The sequence below is a fragment of the Pituophis catenifer genome, unplaced genomic scaffold (genome assembly GCF_029215685.1).
Source record: "Pituophis catenifer annectens isolate HBS135680 unplaced genomic scaffold, rPitCat1.0.hap2 SCAF_16, whole genome shotgun sequence".
Lineage (NCBI taxonomy): Eukaryota > Metazoa > Chordata > Lepidosauria > Squamata > Colubridae > Pituophis > Pituophis catenifer.
This window is the reverse complement of record NW_027256896.1, coordinates 16,226,836-16,245,732: the sequence shown is the minus strand read 5'-3', so window position 1 is coordinate 16,245,732 and position 18,897 is coordinate 16,226,836. Positions and strand designations below refer to the sequence as shown.

At 43.4% G+C, this 18,897-nt stretch overlaps 1 protein-coding gene across 1 annotated transcript in view; it reads right to left on the bottom strand.

The window, feature by feature from the left end:
* Positions 1 to 18,897, bottom strand: part of CYTH3 (cytohesin 3) — a 60,844-nt gene that overhangs the window by 25,764 nt on the left and 16,183 nt on the right. Inside the window, exons 2-3 of the mRNA XM_070955442.1 lie at positions 4,466 to 4,548; positions 2,784 to 2,848 (exon numbers count right to left, since the gene is read on the bottom strand). Coding sequence (XP_070811543.1) covers positions 2,784 to 2,848; positions 4,466 to 4,548 — 148 coding nt within the window. The remainder of the gene's footprint in view (positions 1 to 2,783; positions 2,849 to 4,465; positions 4,549 to 18,897) is intronic.

Sequence of the window (18,897 nt, the reverse complement as noted above, 5' to 3'; positions counted from 1 at the left end):
AAGGTGGGCAGCATTTAGGGGATGTCAGTTTCAGTATACTTTTGTTTATAAGGACTTCCCTATAAATTCATTTTCTCTAAGGGACATGGTGGCTCAGTGGCTAAAACACTGAGTTTGTCGATCAGAAGGTTGGCACTTCAGCAGTTCGAATCCCGAGTACTGCATAATGGGGTGAGTTCCCGTTACTTGTCCCAGCTTCTGCCAACCTAGCAGTTCGAAAGCACGTAAAAAATGCAAGTAGAAAAATATGGACCACCTTTGGTGGGAAGGTAACAGCGTTCCGTGTGCCTTTGGCATTTAGTCACGCCGGCCACAGGACCACGGAGACGTCTTTAGACGTGCTGGCTCTTCTGCTTTGAAACGGAGATGAGCACCGCCCCCTAGAGTCGGGAACAACTAGCACATATGTGCCAGGGGAACCTTTACCTTTAGCATCCAATGGAGCCCACAAAGAGCCTACATCTTAGCTGAATACCCCTTCTCATGGCTTAAAATTGTATTTAACGCAAGAGAAAAATCAAAAGTAGCTTTGGCTTCATGGCAAAGGAATCATAAATGACATTTTAATATTCTGGAGCCAGGAATTATAAGGTTTGAACCCACAAACCAGTTCAACGGGATTCAGTCAAGGGAACGGATGGAATAATACGCCGAGCGTCTGGATGCCAATAAGCGTTTGGGACGTCTGCTTTGCTAGCACAATCCCACAACAAAAACGATTGCAGAGGCTTGATAAAGCTCCAGCTTCCTCGCTGTCGGAATCAACTACTAGCTGCACAGGCCGCTGACGGGCCACAACAGTAGTAGACTTCCCTTAGATCTAACTTGGTGAAAATCTTGCCTTTCGACAAGTGGTTCAGCAAGTCTTTCATTAGTGGTAGGGGGTAGGTGTTTTGTATGCAAACTGCATTGATATTACGAAAATCAACGCATAACCAAAGAGGTTGTGCCAAAAACGCTGTGAGAATTGCGGGCATCGTGCCAGGGGCAGGATGCAAGGCTTTTAACCAGCTCAACCGGTGGTGAAATGTAAAATTTGTTACTACCGGTTCTGTGGGCGTGGCTTGGTGGTGGTGGTGAGGTAATGTGACTGGGTGGGCGTGGCCAACTTATTATTATTATTATTATTATTATTTTAAAGCATTTTTTACAACCTATTTGGGTGAAAGGTTGTTAAAAAATGCTTTAAAAAGGTAAAAAAAGGCTCTGATGATTACAGCTGTGGCGCGCGATCGTCAGAGCCTTTTTTTTAACCTTTTAAAAGCGGGAAGTAACGGCACTTGGGCAGGTGGGCGGAGCCTCACTCCGCCATCGCTACCGGTTCTTCAAACCACCTGCCGCAATTGCTACCGGATTGCCCGATCCGGTCCGAACCGGGAGCATTTCACTCCTGAGCTCGACCTACAAAAAGTTGATGCGGAGACCATCACATCTTGAAGGCATTTCAGCCACTCGGGGGTCCAGATGCACTAAAAACAACACACTCTGAATAAGGGGTGAAATGGGTTATCTCTTTTATTCCCCCCCCCAAAGACAATGAAAATTTGTTTGCTAAGATCCAAGTAGCGGGTTAGGATATAATAAAACCCTTTAAAATTCATCCCTGCTCTGGATACAGAAAGGCATGTATCTTGCAGCTAAGGAAAAAAAACGATCACCCAATAAATTGAATAAATACGAAGATCTGATGCGAAAGTCTACATTGATGGACTGCAGCAAAGTTTCTGCTTAGCAAATGCTTTCCGTGGAAAGGAATATTTGTAGCTCGGGATTGAAACGTGGGGTCCTGGGTGCTTTCTTGTAGACGTTTTATTACCAAACTAGATAACATTATCAATGCTAGAAGGGAGATGTTTGCAGAGAGGAGGAGGAGGAGGAGGCAGAGGAGAAGGGGGAGGAGGACGAGGATGAGGAGGAGGACTCTTAGAGGAGGGCTTGATTTTTTTTTCTTGCAGACATTTCATTACCCAATTAAGTAACACCATCAGTGCTAGGAGGGAGTGGGATTTGCTCTATGTTTATATACTAGTGGCTGCCCTGTCAGTGTTGGCGGGACAATCAAGGTCCTACCAACTCAGACAAACCATCAAACTATACACAACGGCCTAATCAAGGAACCAACAAGAAAACCCCCACCAACAATAACAGGGTGAGCCACTTGTATAAAAACAGAGAGCAAAAAAACTCACTCCTTCCTACTAGTACTGATGCTGTTACCTAGTAGGGTCATGAAACGTCTTCAAGAAAGCAACCAAGCTCAAAGAACACCAAGGACCCACAGAGGTGGTTTCCAAATTTTCAAATGCAGCCGACATTTATAATTTGGTACCGTTGGTTGTCTGGGGAATTCTGGGAGTTGAAGTCCACGTCTTAAAACTTGCTGAGGTCTAGAAACACTGCTCTAAGGACTTAAGAAAAGGCCATCAGGGTATCCCCACTCACTTCTTGCTGTTTTAATGCAAGCACCCGACAAAGCCTCCTTTCCAACCAGGAGAAAAATCACCCCTTCCCACTTTCTTCTAGCCTACAAATTAAAGCTTTTTCTCACACCCACTTGGGAAGGCCAGAAATGGCCCATTTCCGGCCTCCAGAGGGCCTCCAGAGGGCCTCCAGAGCCTGGGGAGGCCATTTTCGCCGTCCCGGAGGCTCCTTCTCCTCCTTTGGTGGCCGATTTGAGCCCCATCTGATCACATTCCGGTGAAGCGGACAAGGAAATGCAACCGATATCTCAGAAATACTAAGTATATTTCCCGTGAAAAACCCTGCAAGCTGAGCCAACTCACCTTTCCTCGACGCTGGTCAGGTGATCGATCTCCGTCATAACTTCAGCAATCTCAAATTTTAACCGCTGCAGAAAGAACACAGGTCAGAGTTTACCCTTGCGAGTGTGTTGTGGTTGTGTCGTTTTGGTGTCGGTGGCCGTGTCTTGTTTTGTTATTGTAAATCTAACCTTTTTGTTTTTATTGGTTTATTATTTTTTTTGGGGGGGAGAGGAAATTGTGTTGCATTTTATGTTAGATGCAGGGGGGGGGGCTTCAAAAATTTTAGCAAGGGGTCTGGGTTAGGGTTAGGATTGCTGGGTGGGCATGGCCATGGTGGGCGTGGCCTAGTCAGCCTCCTGCATCATGGCAGGGGGGCGTTTTTGCCCTCCCCGGGCTCCGGAGGCTTTTCTCGAGCCTCCGGGAGGGCGAAAACACCCTCCCCAGGCTCCGGAGGCCCTCTGGAGGCTGGAAATGGCCCATTTCCAGCCTTCCTGAACTTCCGGTAGGCCCATTTTTCGGCATCCCTGAGCCTCCACACGCGCCCTGCACTTACCTGCATCCAAAGCGGGCCACGTGGAGACTCCAGGGACGGGCGTAGTGGGGGTTCTGGGAGTGGGATTTGGGGGTTCTCCGAACTGCACAGAATCTTAGCTAGAGGTTCTCCCAAACCCCTGCGAACCCCCAGCAGCCCCTCCCCCTGGTTAGATGCCCTATTGTGAGCCTTGCAGAGTCATTCAGGAGTGGGGCAGAGCCTAAATCGAAGCGATCGAATTAAAATAATGAAATTAAAGGAGTTTTCCCAGAAAGTGCATCTGTGGGATAGCAAATTTGTTCATTTTTTTTCAAAGGAATTTTTTTAAAATATATGTTTTATTAATATAATTTTTAATACACATACAAAGTACTCCATTAACTATCTGAACAACGTATTGTCTGGGGACAGTTAGTTTTGAATAGAGATACAACAATAATCATGATGATGATCATAATATACATATCAATATTACTCACACAGTAATAGTATGATTAGTTCATCCATCTTAGAAAAATTTCAATATATAATTAATTATCTTTTTAGTCTTTTTAGTTTCTAACTTCTGTTTCTATTCGTTTGGTAAAATAGGTCCCATGTTAAAAAGTATTCTGTTTCTTCCTTTTCTTTTCAAGTGTTAATCTATCTATCTCAACACATTCTAATATGACACTTTCTTCTGCAGGGATCCAAAAGAAAAAGAAAAAAAAAAAAAAAAAAAAAAAGGAATTCAGATGCGTCATAAATCTTAAGATACCTGCTCTGTCATTTTATTCATATGACGTGGCAGCCTGAATTACCTTCCCTTAGTAGCAGTTATTTAAAAAAAACCACAACTTCTTGAGTTGAAAAACTGCAGAACAATTTAAACGCCATATACAGGGTGTCATCAACTTCCATCTATCCATTTAGGGACCATTCGAAATTACGACAGAACTGGAAAAAAATGACCTGCAACTGGTTTTCGTACTTACAACTATGGCAGAATCCCTGCAGAATCCCAGGCAGGGATTCACTTAAACAACTGTGGCCAAAAAGGTCATTATAACTAAGCAATGACTCACTTAACAACCTCCCTGGTTTAGTGGTGGAAATTCTGGCCCAATTGGGGTCGTAAGTCGAGGACTTACCCAGGAGACAAGAAAGTTGATTAGGATAGGAAATGGATTACCTCAATATCATCGATGAGTTCTTTCTTTCTACGGCGGATGTTTAGCAGTTCCTCTTTCTCCTCTGCAGACAGATCATCAGGCACTGATGAAAGAAAGAAAGAAAGAGAGAGAGAGAGAGAGAGAGAGAGAGAGAGAGAGAGAGAGAGAAAGAAAGAAAGAAAGAAAGAAAGAAAGAAAGAAAGAAACCTTTGTAAACAGACTACTAATGAAACTACTAATATTTTACTAGTAAATATTGCATTAACAGAAGGATACAATCAAGATCAAGTGAGGTACTAAAACCACCCTATAAAGCCTTAGTAAGACCACACCTAGAGTACTGTATCCAGTTTTGATCACCACACTATAAAAAAGACGTGGAGACTCTAGAAAGAGTGCAGAGAAGAGCAACCAGGATGATGAGGGGACTGGAGACTAAAATATACGAAGAACGGTTGCAGGAACTGGGTATGTCTAGTCTAGTGAAGAGAAGGACCAGGGGAGACATCATAGCAGTCTTCCAGTATCTGAGGGGCTGCCACAGAGAAGAGGGGTTCAAGCTGTTTTCCAAAGCACCAGAAGGCCAGACAAGGAATAATGGATGGAAACTGACCAAGGAGAGATTCAACCTGGAAATAAGGAGAAATTTTCTGACAGTGAGAACCATCAACCCATGGAACAGAAGTCGCCTTCAGAAGTTGTGGGAGCTTCATCACTGGAGGCTTTCAAGAAGAGACTGGACTGCCATCTGGCAGAAATGGTGTAGGGTCTCCTGCTTGGGTTGGGGGTTGGACTAGATGACCTACAAGGTCCCTTCCAACTCTGTTAATCTGTACTTGAATCTGTCTTAAGGTAGAGGTGGACTCCATCGGAATACAGGTAGTCCTCGCCTCATGACCATCATTGAACCCATCGTAAGTCGAGGACTACTTCCCCCTCTGCACATCAGGAGAAACTCCATCAATCAAGCGAATATTGCAATAGTGATGAAATATTTGCAGGATGAGTGTGAACTTTCATTCTCCAAACCTTGGACTGGTTTCCGAATGTTTCATTATCAGGCTAGATAACATCTTCAGCGGAGTTTAGGAGATGTCGGTGTTCTTCTGTTTATTTATAAGGAATTTATAAGGTAAAGGTTCCCCTTGCACATATGTGCTAGTTGTTCCTGACTCGAGGGGGCAGTGTTCATCTCTGTTTCAAAGCCGAAGAACCAAGGCTGTCCAAAGACATCTCCATGGTCATGTGACTGGCATGACTCAACGCCAAAGGCGCATGGAACGCTGTTCCCTTCCCACCAAAGGGGGTCCCTATTTTTCTACTTGCCTTTTTTTACCTGCTTGCGAACTGCTAGGTTGGCAGAAGCTGGGACAAGTAACGGGAGCTCACCCGGTTACGCGGCACTCGGGATTCGAACCGCTGAAATGCCGACCTTCTGATCGACAAACTCAGCGTCTTAGGTACTGAGCCACCGTGTCCCTTAGAGAAAAGGAGTTTATAAAGAAGTCCTTATAGACAGAAGTACACCGAAACTGACATCCCCTAAACTCCGCTGGAAAACATTACCCGGCCTGGTAACGAAACGTTCAAAAACCAATCCACAAACTCAAAGGATGAACCTCCACCCTCAAGTGAATAATTTTTGTTTCATAGCAAAGACCTTCGGTCAGGTTTATTTTCCCAGAAAACGCTCAACAATAATTAGCACGTAACTCCATTAAGCGTACACGACCGCATGTTGGCTAATGCAGAAGCCGCTCACTTAGCTTTAAAAAAAAAAATTATATAAACGCAGATGGCCCTTCCGACTGGATCGCAGAACAGAGGCTGAAACAATAAACAGCATTAAATTATTCTACATCACTGGCAAAGGGCGCCCACAGAGACCTTTTAAAGTGGAAGTGGGGGGTTTTGGTGTGTGTTTTTTTTTTTTTTGCTTGTCTACAAACAGACACATTTAGGAAGCCGAAAAGAAAGATCGTAGCTTTTTAGTTTGATAGACGTAACAACTGAAAAGGTTCGTTTTTGACAAGCTGCAAGGAGAATCCCGCCGAACTCATTTTTATTCTTTATCTACCTTGCGGGTAGATTCTGGGCAACTGAATGGAGCTAGCAAAGTGTTTGAATGGCCGGATGCCTTTCCTGTCGCCAATGCGGAGTTTTGTCCAGCAGATATATTCTCAGTGTGCCCAGAGAGAGAAATATCTGCCTCTACCTAGGATCGAACTCATAGCCTCCTGATTGTGAGGCGAGAGAGCTCCGCCTCTAGGCCACCGCACCACTCCATGCAGCATCCCCGTGGTCATGTGATCAAAATTCAGATGCTTGGCAACCGATTCATACTTATGACGGTTTCAGTCTCCTGGGGGGGGTCACGTGATCCCCTTTTGCGACCTACTGACAAGCAACGCCAATGAAGAAGCCAGATTCAATTAACGACCGGGTTCCCGACTTAACGAAACTGCAGCGATTCACTTAACAACGAGAAATATGGCAAAACGAAGCGAAACGCACTTCACAACTGTCGCTTGGCAACAGGGCTCAATCTTGGTCGTAAGTCGAGGACTAACCTACCTGTATTCCTGCCAACGATATGAAAATAAGCTCCGTGTTTTGAAAAGCTTTTGCCAGAAAGACTGAACCGGGTGGGCCATGAAGCAACATTATTCCGGGGTGGGTGGGGTGAATTTAGACCGGTCGGAGTCGTTTGAACAAAGAGATGGGGACATATTACAAATAGGCAACTCTTGGGAGCCGCAGAAGGAAAGCTTCTTATGTAAATAAAGGGAGAAATATATTTTGGCTGCTCTTCCCCGAACACACCTTTGATCTCCCAATGTTTTTATAAGCAAAAGATTTGGGCAGCAGGCTGATACCATGCCGGAAAGGCGAAGAGGATAGGCGCTCTCTGCTTAAGCAGCAGAGTCAGTCAAAATTGATCCCCCACCCACTCGCTGTTTTAATTTTTTGGAGCAGTAGAAGATTAGTAATCCTTGAGCTGACATATTTTTTTTAACAGCCAAGAATGATGAAAAAGCAACTCCTCATAAAAGCCTAAGTCCGATGAAGGAGAGGTGGGGGGAGAGAGAGAGATAAAGAAATGGAAAGAGAGAGAGAAAGAAATAGTAAGAGAGAAAGAAAGAGAAAGAGAGACTGAAAGAGGAAGGAGAAGAAGAAAGACACAGAGAGAGAGAGACTGAAAAAGAAGGGGGGAGAGAGAGGGAGGGAGACAGAAATGGAAAGAGAGAGAAAGAGTAAGAGAGAAAAAGAGAGAAAAAGAAAGAAAGAGACTGAAAGGAAGAAAGACAGAGAGACTGAAAAAGAAGAGGGGGAGAGAGAAAAATGGAAAGAGAAAGAAATAGTAAGAAAAAGAAAGAGAGAAAAAGAAAGAGACTGAGAGAAAGAAGAAGAGAGAGAAAAAGAGAGACTGAAAGAGAAAGAAGAAGAGGAGGAGGAAAGGGAGAGAGAGAGATGGAAAAAGAGAAAGAAATAGTAAGAGAGAAAGAGAAAAAGAGACTGAAAGAGAAAGAAGAAGAGAGAGAAAGAGAGACTGAAAAAGAAGAGGAGGAGGAGAGGAGAGAGAGAGGGAGAGAGAGAAATGGAAAGAGAGAAAGAAATAGTAAGAAAGAAAAAGAAAGACTGAACGAGGAAGAAGAGAGAGAAAGAGAGAGACTGAAAGTGGAAGAGGAGGAGGAGGGAGAGAGAGAAATGGAAAGAGAAAGAAATAGTAAGAAAGAAAGAGAGAAAAAGAGAGAGAAAGAGAGAGACTGAAATAGGAAGAAGAAAAGTAGAAGAAGAAGAAAAAGAAGAGGAGGAAGAGGAGAAAGGGAGAGGGATTCTTCACTTTAATCAAATTCAAGGAATGCTACCATTCACAAAGGGAAAAGAATCCAGTGTTTTCCTTTTTAAAAATTGTTTAGAAGCTGGATCTTACATCATCAGTTGATGATGTTACCTAGTTGGGTGATGCAAGGGCCCCACAGTCCCTCCTCATCCACTCCACAAACCCCACTTCCTTCTAGCCCTGATGATGTTCCCTAGCTAGGTAATGAAACGTCTTGCAAGCAAACTGCCGAGCTCAGAGACCCCAAAGGGCCCCACAGTTCAACCCTGAGCCACAAATAATCTCTTCCATTGGATCGTACGTATTGGTAGAATAAGCATAAAACAAACAAGTTACAACAGAACAATCTCAAGATACTTTGGGGGAATATGTGCCGTATTCCACTAGAGGAATTACAAGTTGGTCTGTCTTGGATTCATATATTATGGGGACCTAACCACCCCAGCCCTTCATTCATTCATGCATCCTTCTAAAATGCATTATGGAGAAATACAGGTAGTCCTCGACTTACGACCACAACGGAGGCCAAAACTCCTGCTGCTAAGTGAGACGTGGGTCAAGTGAGTTTTCTCCATTTTAAGACTTCTTGTGCCACACTTTCCAGTGTTCAGTTAGGAACACGGTTGTTAAGTGAATCTGCTTTCCCCATTGACTTTACTTGTCGGAAGGTCGCAAAAGGAGATCACGTGGCCCCAGGACGCTGTAACAGTCATAAATAGGGGTCAGTTTGCCAAGCGTCTGAATTTTGAATCACATGACTGTGGGGATGCTGAAATGGCCGTAAGGGTGAAGAACGGTCGTAAGTCACTTTTCCAGTGCCGTTGTAACTTCAAACAGTCACTAAATGAATTATCTTTATACTTTGGGAATTATCTTTATACTTTGGTTAAGGACAGAATCAACTCCATAGCTTCACAACCTCCACAATAAAGGGGGGGCGAGAAAACAAACGGCAAATTCCTGAAGAGATCTTCCATAAAATAACCTACAGCAGTGTTTCTCAACCTTGGAAGCTTGAAGATGGGTGGACTTCAACTCCCAGAATCCCCCAGCCAGCAACGCGTTGCTGGCTGGGGGATTCTGGGAGTTGAAGTCCACCCATCTTCAAGCTACCAAGGTTGAGAAACACTGACCTACAGTAAGGACCATCCCTTGGTGGCTGCACAATTTTCACTAAATTAGCTCTAACTTCAGAGCTACGGCAGAGAAGCAAAACCCTAAAGGGTCAATGAGATTAACCGAATTCTAGCTGCTTTTCGGTTCTGTGTGGCCTGCTCGAGTTATTCCTTCCCCCCAAATTCTTGGGTACACAAACCACGTTTGAAGAGGAGAAGGCATTGAGTTCACTTCATGGGTTTTGGCCCCGTGCCCAGACTGTAGCTGAACTTGATCTTACACTGGGTTTTCCTTATCGTCATGAATTCCATTTCTGAAATGTTAAATCGCATCAAGTTTAATGTTTGTCCTGCCTCATCCCTAATTACATTCCTGAATGTGTCCCTCAGGACATCCTACAAAATCTCCTATGTTCCTTGGCCTGGAAAACATTGGATAGAAACACACTCTGCTTCCATTTTAAGAGGAATGGAAATGTCGGAAGGAAAACTGTGGCTCAGAGAAGTTATGGTTGGTTCTATCAGGTGTAACCTGCTCTATCCAGTCTTTTCTTAAAAACTTCCAGTGATGGAGCATCCACAACTTCTGGAGGCAAGTCATTCCGCTGATCAATTGTTCTGTCAGGAAATTTTTCCTTAGTTCTAGGTTGCTTCTCTCCTTGATAGGTTTCCATCCATTGCTTCTTGTCCTGCCTTCAGGTGCTTTGGAGAATAGGTTGACTCCCTCTTCTTTGTGGCAGCCCCTCAGATATTGGAAGACAGCTATCATGTCATCTCCTGGTCCTTCTTTTCATTAAACTAGACATACCCAATTCCAGCAACCGTTCTTGATAAGATCTTGGCTTCAGAAAATGGACGAGGTTAAATCTCATGCCTAAATATTGGACGACCTTCTCTTTATCTTCTCACGCCGAGACGTTTGGGGACCCACCTGTCTCACCGTCATGGAAGACCTGTTCAGATTGCCCTGTAGCTTAATCCAGAGGTCGTTCCTCAGAAGGAAACCTAGTGAACCAGGTACCTTCTGGGAGATTATCCGGGTCATTTGGCCAACGATAAAACACCGTAGAAACGAACAGATGGTGTATCTTGATCTTCCCGAGAGTAAAAACAAATTAAGACGACGATCAACACAAAGCATCGTTTGGTAAAAGAGTTTACAAGAAGAGGAACATTAACAAGCCGCACGTTTTCTCCTGAAGGTCTATTATGTCTTCTCCAGGCTTGGCAAATATTAGTTTAGCTCTTTGCCAACCAGGTATCTGAACACTTAGTTAAAATTCTCTTCCTCCCGTTTTGAAAAAGAATAACAGATTGAAACTGGAATAATACGTGCTTCTTGTCTGTTCTTCCCTTGTTGGTGTTTTTTTTTTTTCTTTTTCCATCCCACACCACAATCTGATAACAAACAGGTCTGTCATTTGTGTACTTTGCTGTCGTCTCTCACAATGTGCTTTTATACCGCGCGTATAAATGGCTTTTAAAGGGCAGAACACAAAAGTAAACTCACTTACAAAGAAGCGAGGGGATTTGTACACAAACATACACGCATACCGTTTTCAGAAAATAAAGACTTGGTCATTCTCTTCCTGGAAACAGATGCATCTGTTTCTCACAAACTCCTTTTTCTGGGTTATTTTTAAACGGCAGCATTTTGTTTTAAAAAAATAAAAATAAATCATGGCCTTTTTTTCCTAATGGTCTGTCATGACTAAGATGGAGTTCTGATTTTGTGATTCAGAATAACAGACTAACAAATTGGAAGGGACCTTGGAGGTCGTCTAGTCCAGCCCTCTACTCAAGCAGGAGACCTTATACCATTTCCGACAAATGGTTGTCCAGTCTCTTCTTAAAAACCTCCAGTGATGGAGCACCCACGACTTCTGGAGATAAGCCATTTTACTTGATCCCTTCCAGCTCTATTCTGAATTGAAAATTGAAAATGGCTGTCCAATCTCTTCTTGAAGACTTCCAGTGATGGAGCATCCATAACTTCTGGAGGGAAGCCATTCTACTGATTAATTGTCCTCACTGTCAGGAAATTTCTTCTTACTTCTTGTCCTCTTTCCTTTCCATTGCTTCTTGTCCCATCTTCTGGTGCTTTGGAGCATAGGTTGACCCTCTCTTCTTTGAGAAAGCCCCTCAAATATTGAAAACCTGCTATCACGTCACTCCTAGTCCTTCTTTTCATTAGACTAGACATCCCCAATTCAATGTTGTGTACTCATATATTGCCATGTTGCTTCTTTTTGATTTCTCATGTTATACGAAGCTATCCCCATGGTTTATATAAGACTGTTCTGCCCCAGCTCCGGATTCCCAAGGATTGTGACACACACCAATGGTCCTTATCAAAGTTATAATGTACCAAGAATAAACAAAGTCCGGCAACGGTTGGCAACCAGCCCAGAAAACAAGATACGATAAGACACTCACTCTCCAAAATGCTCTGTAATAATTACATGTTGTTTCCAGCAAGAAATTACTAACTGCGTGCGACTTAAATAGGCTAAGGGAGTAACCAATTATCCTGAAACCTTACTCTCGAGGAGTCCTCCTCCTCCTGAGTAGCCACTCTTGCCTTTTGGCGTGCTCGAGCATTGAGGAGAGGTTCCTCCACTCCGCTCTCTCCACTTGAAGGAGTCTCTGGAGATTCTGAAGGCCCAGGCTGAATCTCTGCCTCTGGCACCACATCCTCTTCAGCCTCCTCGCTGTCCGATGTGAGCACTGGCTGCGCAGGCTGTTGGCGCGACCCCACACCATCCTCCTCGTCGTTGGGATCAGCCACGATCTGCACAGGCCACTGGCAGGCCACAACAAAGCCACAGTTTACAATTTTGTATAGTAAGAATCCCTACTAGAACAATTCAAACACGATGGTTAAACCCAAACTCAGTGCGATGACGAACCGCAGATGTAATCCATCTGTGTTACAGCGGAATTGGTTCAAGGACTGTGGTTAGTTTTAAACCGTAGATGTAAATGGACACTGGAGATGTAAGCATAGTGAGGTGAAAAAATATGTAACACACATACCGCATCAGGCTTTGAAAAAGTAGGATTTTGGTTTTCTGGGGTTGTTTTTATTCAGCAATATTTGATTAGCCGTTGCTCAATTAGTCCCGTTTTTGGGTTTAAGAAAATAAACAAGGGAGCATGGAGAATCAACCTCAGGGGGAAAAAAAACAAAGCAACTCACAGACAGATGGAGAATCACCAAGGATCCATTTTATTTATTTATTTAGTTAGTTAGTTTGTCAAACATGTACGAGATAACAGGAATAAGTATAAACATGGATATGAACACGGGAAATGGATACGAATAAATGGGGACAGTAGGACAGGGATGGAAGGCACACTGGTGCGCTTATGCACTGTCCCTTAAAGACCTCTTAGGAATGTGGTGAGGTCCACAATAGACAATCTAAGGTTAAAGTTATGGGGGTTGGGGAAGTAACCACAGAGTCAGGTAGTGCATTCCAGGCATTGACCACTCTGTTGCTGAAGTCGTATTTTCTGCAATCGAGTTTGGAGCGGTTTACCTTGAGTTTGTATCTATTGTATGCTCGTGTATTGTTGCGGTTGAAGCTGAAGTAGTCATTGACAGGTAGGACATTGTAGCAGATAATTTTGTGTACTACGCTTAGGTCAGACCGTAGGCGGTGTAGTTTTAGGTTGTCCAAGCCCAAAATTTCAAGCCTGATGGCATAAGGGATTTTGTTGCGAGCAGAGGAGTGGAGGACTCTTCTCGTGAAATATCTCTGGACTCGCTCGATTGTATTACTGTCCAATATGCAGTGAGGATTCCAGGCAGACGAGCTGTATTCGAGAATTGGTTTGGCAAAGGTTTTGTATGCCCTACTTTGCAGTACAATGTTACCGGAGAAGAAGCTTTGCAAGATTAGGTTGCCAACTTTTAATGCCTTTTTGGCAATGCTGTTACAGTGAGCTCTGGCACTTAGATTGTTTGAGATGAGTACTCTGAGGTCCTTGACAGAGTGAGGGTCATCTATGAAGTCGTATCCACCCAGCTTCTATTTGGTGTTCTGATTTTTTTTTTTTTTTTTTGCCAATGTGTAAAACGGAGCATTTTGTGCATCTGGGAAAGTGTCCCAAACATTCAAAAGTGTCAGAAGGGTGTCGACCAAGTGTGAGGGGACTTGGACCTATTTCTTCCACACTTCTCTTTGAACAAGGCTTGGATAGGAAGGAAGTCTGTCTACTTCTGTCCAAGGAATGCTCAAGACGAGAAAATAAATGAGTCTGCAGTTGTGTGCAAAGTTCACGAGATAAGATACCACCTTCAACAGAAACCACCCCAAGATAAAAATGTCCTGAGCTTTGGCTGAAGGACAATTAGCTTTCAGAAGAATCAACTACACCAGATACGGGTGAGGTCACGGGGCTCAATTTAAACCAAGAAATCAAAGAACGAGAGGTTTGTTAATGCCTTCTTTCCTTTTTCTACATTAGAAATGGTAATTCGGTGGCAAATTTTAAAAAAGAAGGAGACCCTTCATCATTTTTAGGGCATCCTTGAAGTTTCTGGGCAAAGGCCACAAACTCTATGATGTACATCCTCGACTTATAACCGTTTAGTGATCATTCAAAGTTACAATGGCACTCAAACTGCCCAAGGAGCTGCTGATCCAGTTCTACAGAGGAATTATTGAGTCTGTCATCTCCACCTCTATAACTGTCTGCTTTGGTTCTGCAACCCAACAAGACAGACACGGACTTCGGAGGATAATTAGAACTGCAGAAAAAACAATTACTACCAACCTGCCTTCCATTGAGGACCTGGATATTGCACGAGTCAAAAAGAGGGCTGGGAAAATATCTACAGGCCCCTCACATCCTGGACATAAATTGTTTCAACTCCTACCCTCAAAACGACGCTATAGAGCCCTGCACACCAGAACAACTAGACACAAGGACATTTTTTTCCCTAACGCCATCACTCCGCTAAACAAATAAAATGAAGGGGAAGGGGAAAAAAACCTTAACCAAAAATGCAATCCCTTACCAAGAATATTAATACCACATGTTACTAAAACAGGCAAGCTCGCGGCATGCAGAAAAAAAAGTAATAACAAAAAAAAAAGACTAACACACCAACCCCTCCCAACTCCACCAACAAAGATTGTTGATATGTCCAAGCGAAAGAATTTCAATTTAGCCCGAAGGAATGAAAAATGTGTTTCCTGAAGAAAATAATTCTTCTTGGTGTCTCAGACATAAGAAAGGGATTTTTTTTTTAGTTGCTGCAGCTAAATTAAGAGAACAGGGTCCTGCATTTTCCACATGTTTATCCTATTAGAGAATAGCCTCAAATCTCTTTCGACAAGAATTCCATTTTTTTCTCCAAGACATATTATTTTCTACAAAGTCTTTTTTACCTTCTGCAGCTCAGAGAGTGCCCAACGTTTAACAACCGGGGCCAATTTTATAAAAAAAAAATTTGCCACAGTTGCTAAGTGAATCATGAGGTTATTAAATGAATCCGTCTTCCCCTATTTGACTTTGCTTATCGGAGGCTGTCTGGGATGGTCACAAATGGCATTCACATGACTCCAGGATGCTGCAATCATTGTAAATGTGTCGCCGGTTGCTAAGCTCCTGAATATTTCTGATTTAACAGACCAAATACCCACGGCAATTCAGACCTCATGACATCATTCTCAAAATGAACCAAATCAGGTCACTTATGTGATGACTTCCATACCTGCCCCCCAGGTCATGAAAGGGCATTGTTTGTGCAAAGATGCCATTACAGCAATGAGTTAAATCAGAAGCCTCAGATTCTCTGATTTAACAGACCATTGGAAATAACGGACACTGCAAAATGGTCCGCTAAATCCAGGCTCTGCTACATCACAGTCCACTAAATCAAGGTTTCCTTGCCTAAGCGACGGTGATTGAGTCAGTACGGTTTCCTGAGCAAAAGCTAAACAAAACATAGCATGGCATAGCATTAAGCGTGAATATAATGGAGCCCTTCCCCTGGCAGTCAAATGTCACTTTGTGGCTGGATCAACTTCCTCAACCTTGGGATGCTGACATTTGCAGTCTGGCCGGAGTATGTAGCAAACAAGAAAGAAAGAGGAAAAAAAAAATCTGGCTCCTAGCAACTCAGGAGAAACCAGAGTTTCGATTCTCGTCTGCTTTAGAAACAGATCCAACATGTTTTTTTTCACCTTCTGCTTTTTAGCTAGGGAAAGAACATATCGGCCAGATCTCCTGCCAGGAGGAAAGATTAAGAGAACAAATAAGGACACTGTATATCCTGATGTCACTTTGGAAATGAAACAACCCATCATTGGCACGAGGACCTCACCGTGGCACACACAGAGGCATCATGGCTTGTACCAGGCACCCGTGTCAGGCGTGAAGGAACAGGACCACAGTTTAGGTTCCAGTTAATAATATTTATTGTTCAAGTCTATACATAAGAATGTAGTCAGCTAACGTTCAGCACTAAATTGGTTCTAGAGAAGAGTTAATAGATTTCAAGACAGAATAACAGACTTGTTATTCTGTTATTCCAACCCCCTGCTCAAGAAGGAAACCCTACAGCAGTGATGGCTAACCTTTTTGCCGTCACGTGTCAAAAGCGGGGGGAGATCCTTTGTGGGAACGCAATGATTGCAGGCTGATTCCTCTCTTGACTCTGCCCCCAGCTCTGCCTCTTCTTCTCCTACAACCAATGACTCAAAGTGCTGTGGTTGGAATGGAAAGGCAAAGCACCTTAATTTTCCTAAATCGCATTGCTGGACTCCCCTTCAAGGGATTCAGAAATGTGATGTTTACAGGTAGTCCTCGACTTACAACAGCTCACTTAGTGAGCAGCACTGAAAAAGTGATCTAGGATCATTTCTCACACTTATGATGCAACATAATAATAAGAGCCTTGATAGTACAGTGGTCTAAGCACCCTGTTATTAACACAGCTGCCTGCAATTACTGCTGGTTCGAATCTCTCCAAGGCTCAAGGTTGACTCAGCCTTCCATCCTTTCTAAGGTGGGTAAAATGAGGACCCAGATTGCGGGGGCAATAAGCTGACTTTGTATAAATATACAAAAGGATGAAGGCTATTGCTTAGCGCATTGTAAGCCGCCCTGAGTCTCCGGAGAAGGGCGGCATATAAATCAAATAAAAAAAAAAAAAAACCATCCTCCATGGACACGCGATCAAAATTCAGATGCTTGGCTCCTGACTCACATTTATGACGGGGAGCAGTGTCCCTGGGACATATAATCAATCCCCTTTTGCATCCTAAGTCAATGAGGAAACCCGGTTCCCTTTACAACCATGTGACTAATTTAATAACTGCAGGTACTTAACAAATGTGGCAAGAAAAGTCGTACAGCGGGGCAAAAACTCACTTAACAAACGTCTCACTTCACAATATAAATTTGGGGCTCAATTGTGGTCGTACGTCGAGGACAGCCTGTGTAAGTTGCGGCCAATATGTAATATCTTCGTACGGAGCACGGCTTCCATTAGAACCCCCAGCCAGGAGAATGAATTCAGAGCAGGGCAAGTGATTTTGATGGCACCATGGCGGATGGAATGTGTCAATGCTATAATTAGACATAATTAGATTGCATCGCAACACCTAATTATAGTTCCCGGATGCATATTATTAACTGCTATGCTAACGCAGCCTCTGACAGCCCAGGGATTACATACGTATAAGAACATCGCCACTTTAGGACCTTAAAAGCAGAAGGAACGGAAGGATGGATGGTATTTGGTCATTAAGTCTACTTAGATGCCCCTTGGAGACAAGGTTGTTTCTGGTTGGGCCAGGGTCTTTTTTTTTTTAAAGAATCTGGAAAAGATACAGATCTCCAAATTGCATGCTGCCAACTCCATTAACTTCTTCATTTGTCCAATCCAGTGTCCTTTTTGGAAAGAGGAAGTCTGATGATTCAATCACACCACAAATAGAATCTCGAGAGTCAATTTCTGGACCTTCTGAAGGACGTTTACGTCTTCTGAAGGACTAATTATTTTTCCTGCTCATCATTCAATTGCAGCATCTTCCTTCCTTTTTCTTCTTTTATTTCTATTTGGTGGCAAAGACTCTTAACAGATGGGGATATTTTCAGCCTTCCAGAGGTTGAGCATTACAACTCTCAAGAATCCCTCCCAGCCTCTCTGGTCAATGGCAGGGGATGCTGGGATTTGTAGTTCACTGATGCCATTGTTCTGACCTAGGCTTCCCAAGTGCACAAAGCAGACTCCTTGATTCCGACAAAAAGTCCTTTTTATTAAGTTACTGTGAATTCCTCTCATTCACATCCAGCGAAGTCTTTCAAGGGTTGAACTTACACTCACAGACCTTATCTGGCTTGGAGAGTTGCCAGGCCGATATCTTCAACACTTGGCAAAGAGTCTCGAAGAGTCACAAACCAATTAGGCGAACTAATTGTCTCCTGCAAACTCCACTCCCCTTTTGCTCCTCTTTTATTCCCTCTGGGAGGGACCGTTCATCGTCCACCTGTGGCCTTACTCCCAAGTCGACCCTTGTTCTTTAGCTGTTCCCTTCGTCTGGCAACTCTGCGCATGCACACACTGGGAACAGGCTCCAGCTGTTCATCTGCCTTATTGATGTCCGACTCCGAAGGCAGCTGATAACTGGCATACGGCCCTGGCCCCCTCTCTGCCTCCGACGCAGAGCCCTCATCAGAGTCTTCCCCAGACTCCAGGACTGGCCCATGTTCCTCCCCAACCTTCTCACCGTCCGAATCTGCTGCCGGCTCCGCTGCCACTGGCGGGCCACAACAGTCATGAGAGCCACAGGTCCCCTGCGCCTAACGTGGAGATCTGTGATTAACCAGTCCATCAAGGCATTTTTCTCCTTTGAAAACACAATATTTTTTTTCCTCTTTCTCTAAAAGCAAAAATTTCAATGGAAAACACAGGCACTTCAGCTGGGAAGCACGTCGTTTCTTATGACCCAACGATTTATTTCTTTCTGAAAGGAAAAAAAATTTTTTGCAGGCGCCAACCACGGAAAAAAAAAAAACACTAAATATTTAAACTGTGGGGTTGGTTTTTTGGGGTTTTTTTTAATTTATTTATTTCATTATGGCATCCGAAAAACAAGCCTGAAATGGAGAGACAGATTTCCTGTTTGCTTTCCCTTGAATATTTTTACACGGTGTCATTTTTTTTCCCACCCTGCCCTCTTCCTTGAGAATTTTTACACAATGAGTTAGACTGAACTGCCACTAAACCAAGCTCATTCAGAAACAGAAAAAAATAATAATAAAAATCCCCTGACAGCTGGATCCTGTATTATTCCCAGATGTTCGAAAGCTATGTTTATAATGCTCAAGAGTCTAGCAAGCAGTGGGAAAATCTGACCTGCATTATCATAAATTATTTTTTCCAACATGTGACCTCACCGTTTTTTCCTCTTTAGTCTTGTACATACACATGTGCCTTGCATCTGATCTTAAAAAATGAATTTTTTTAAAAAAA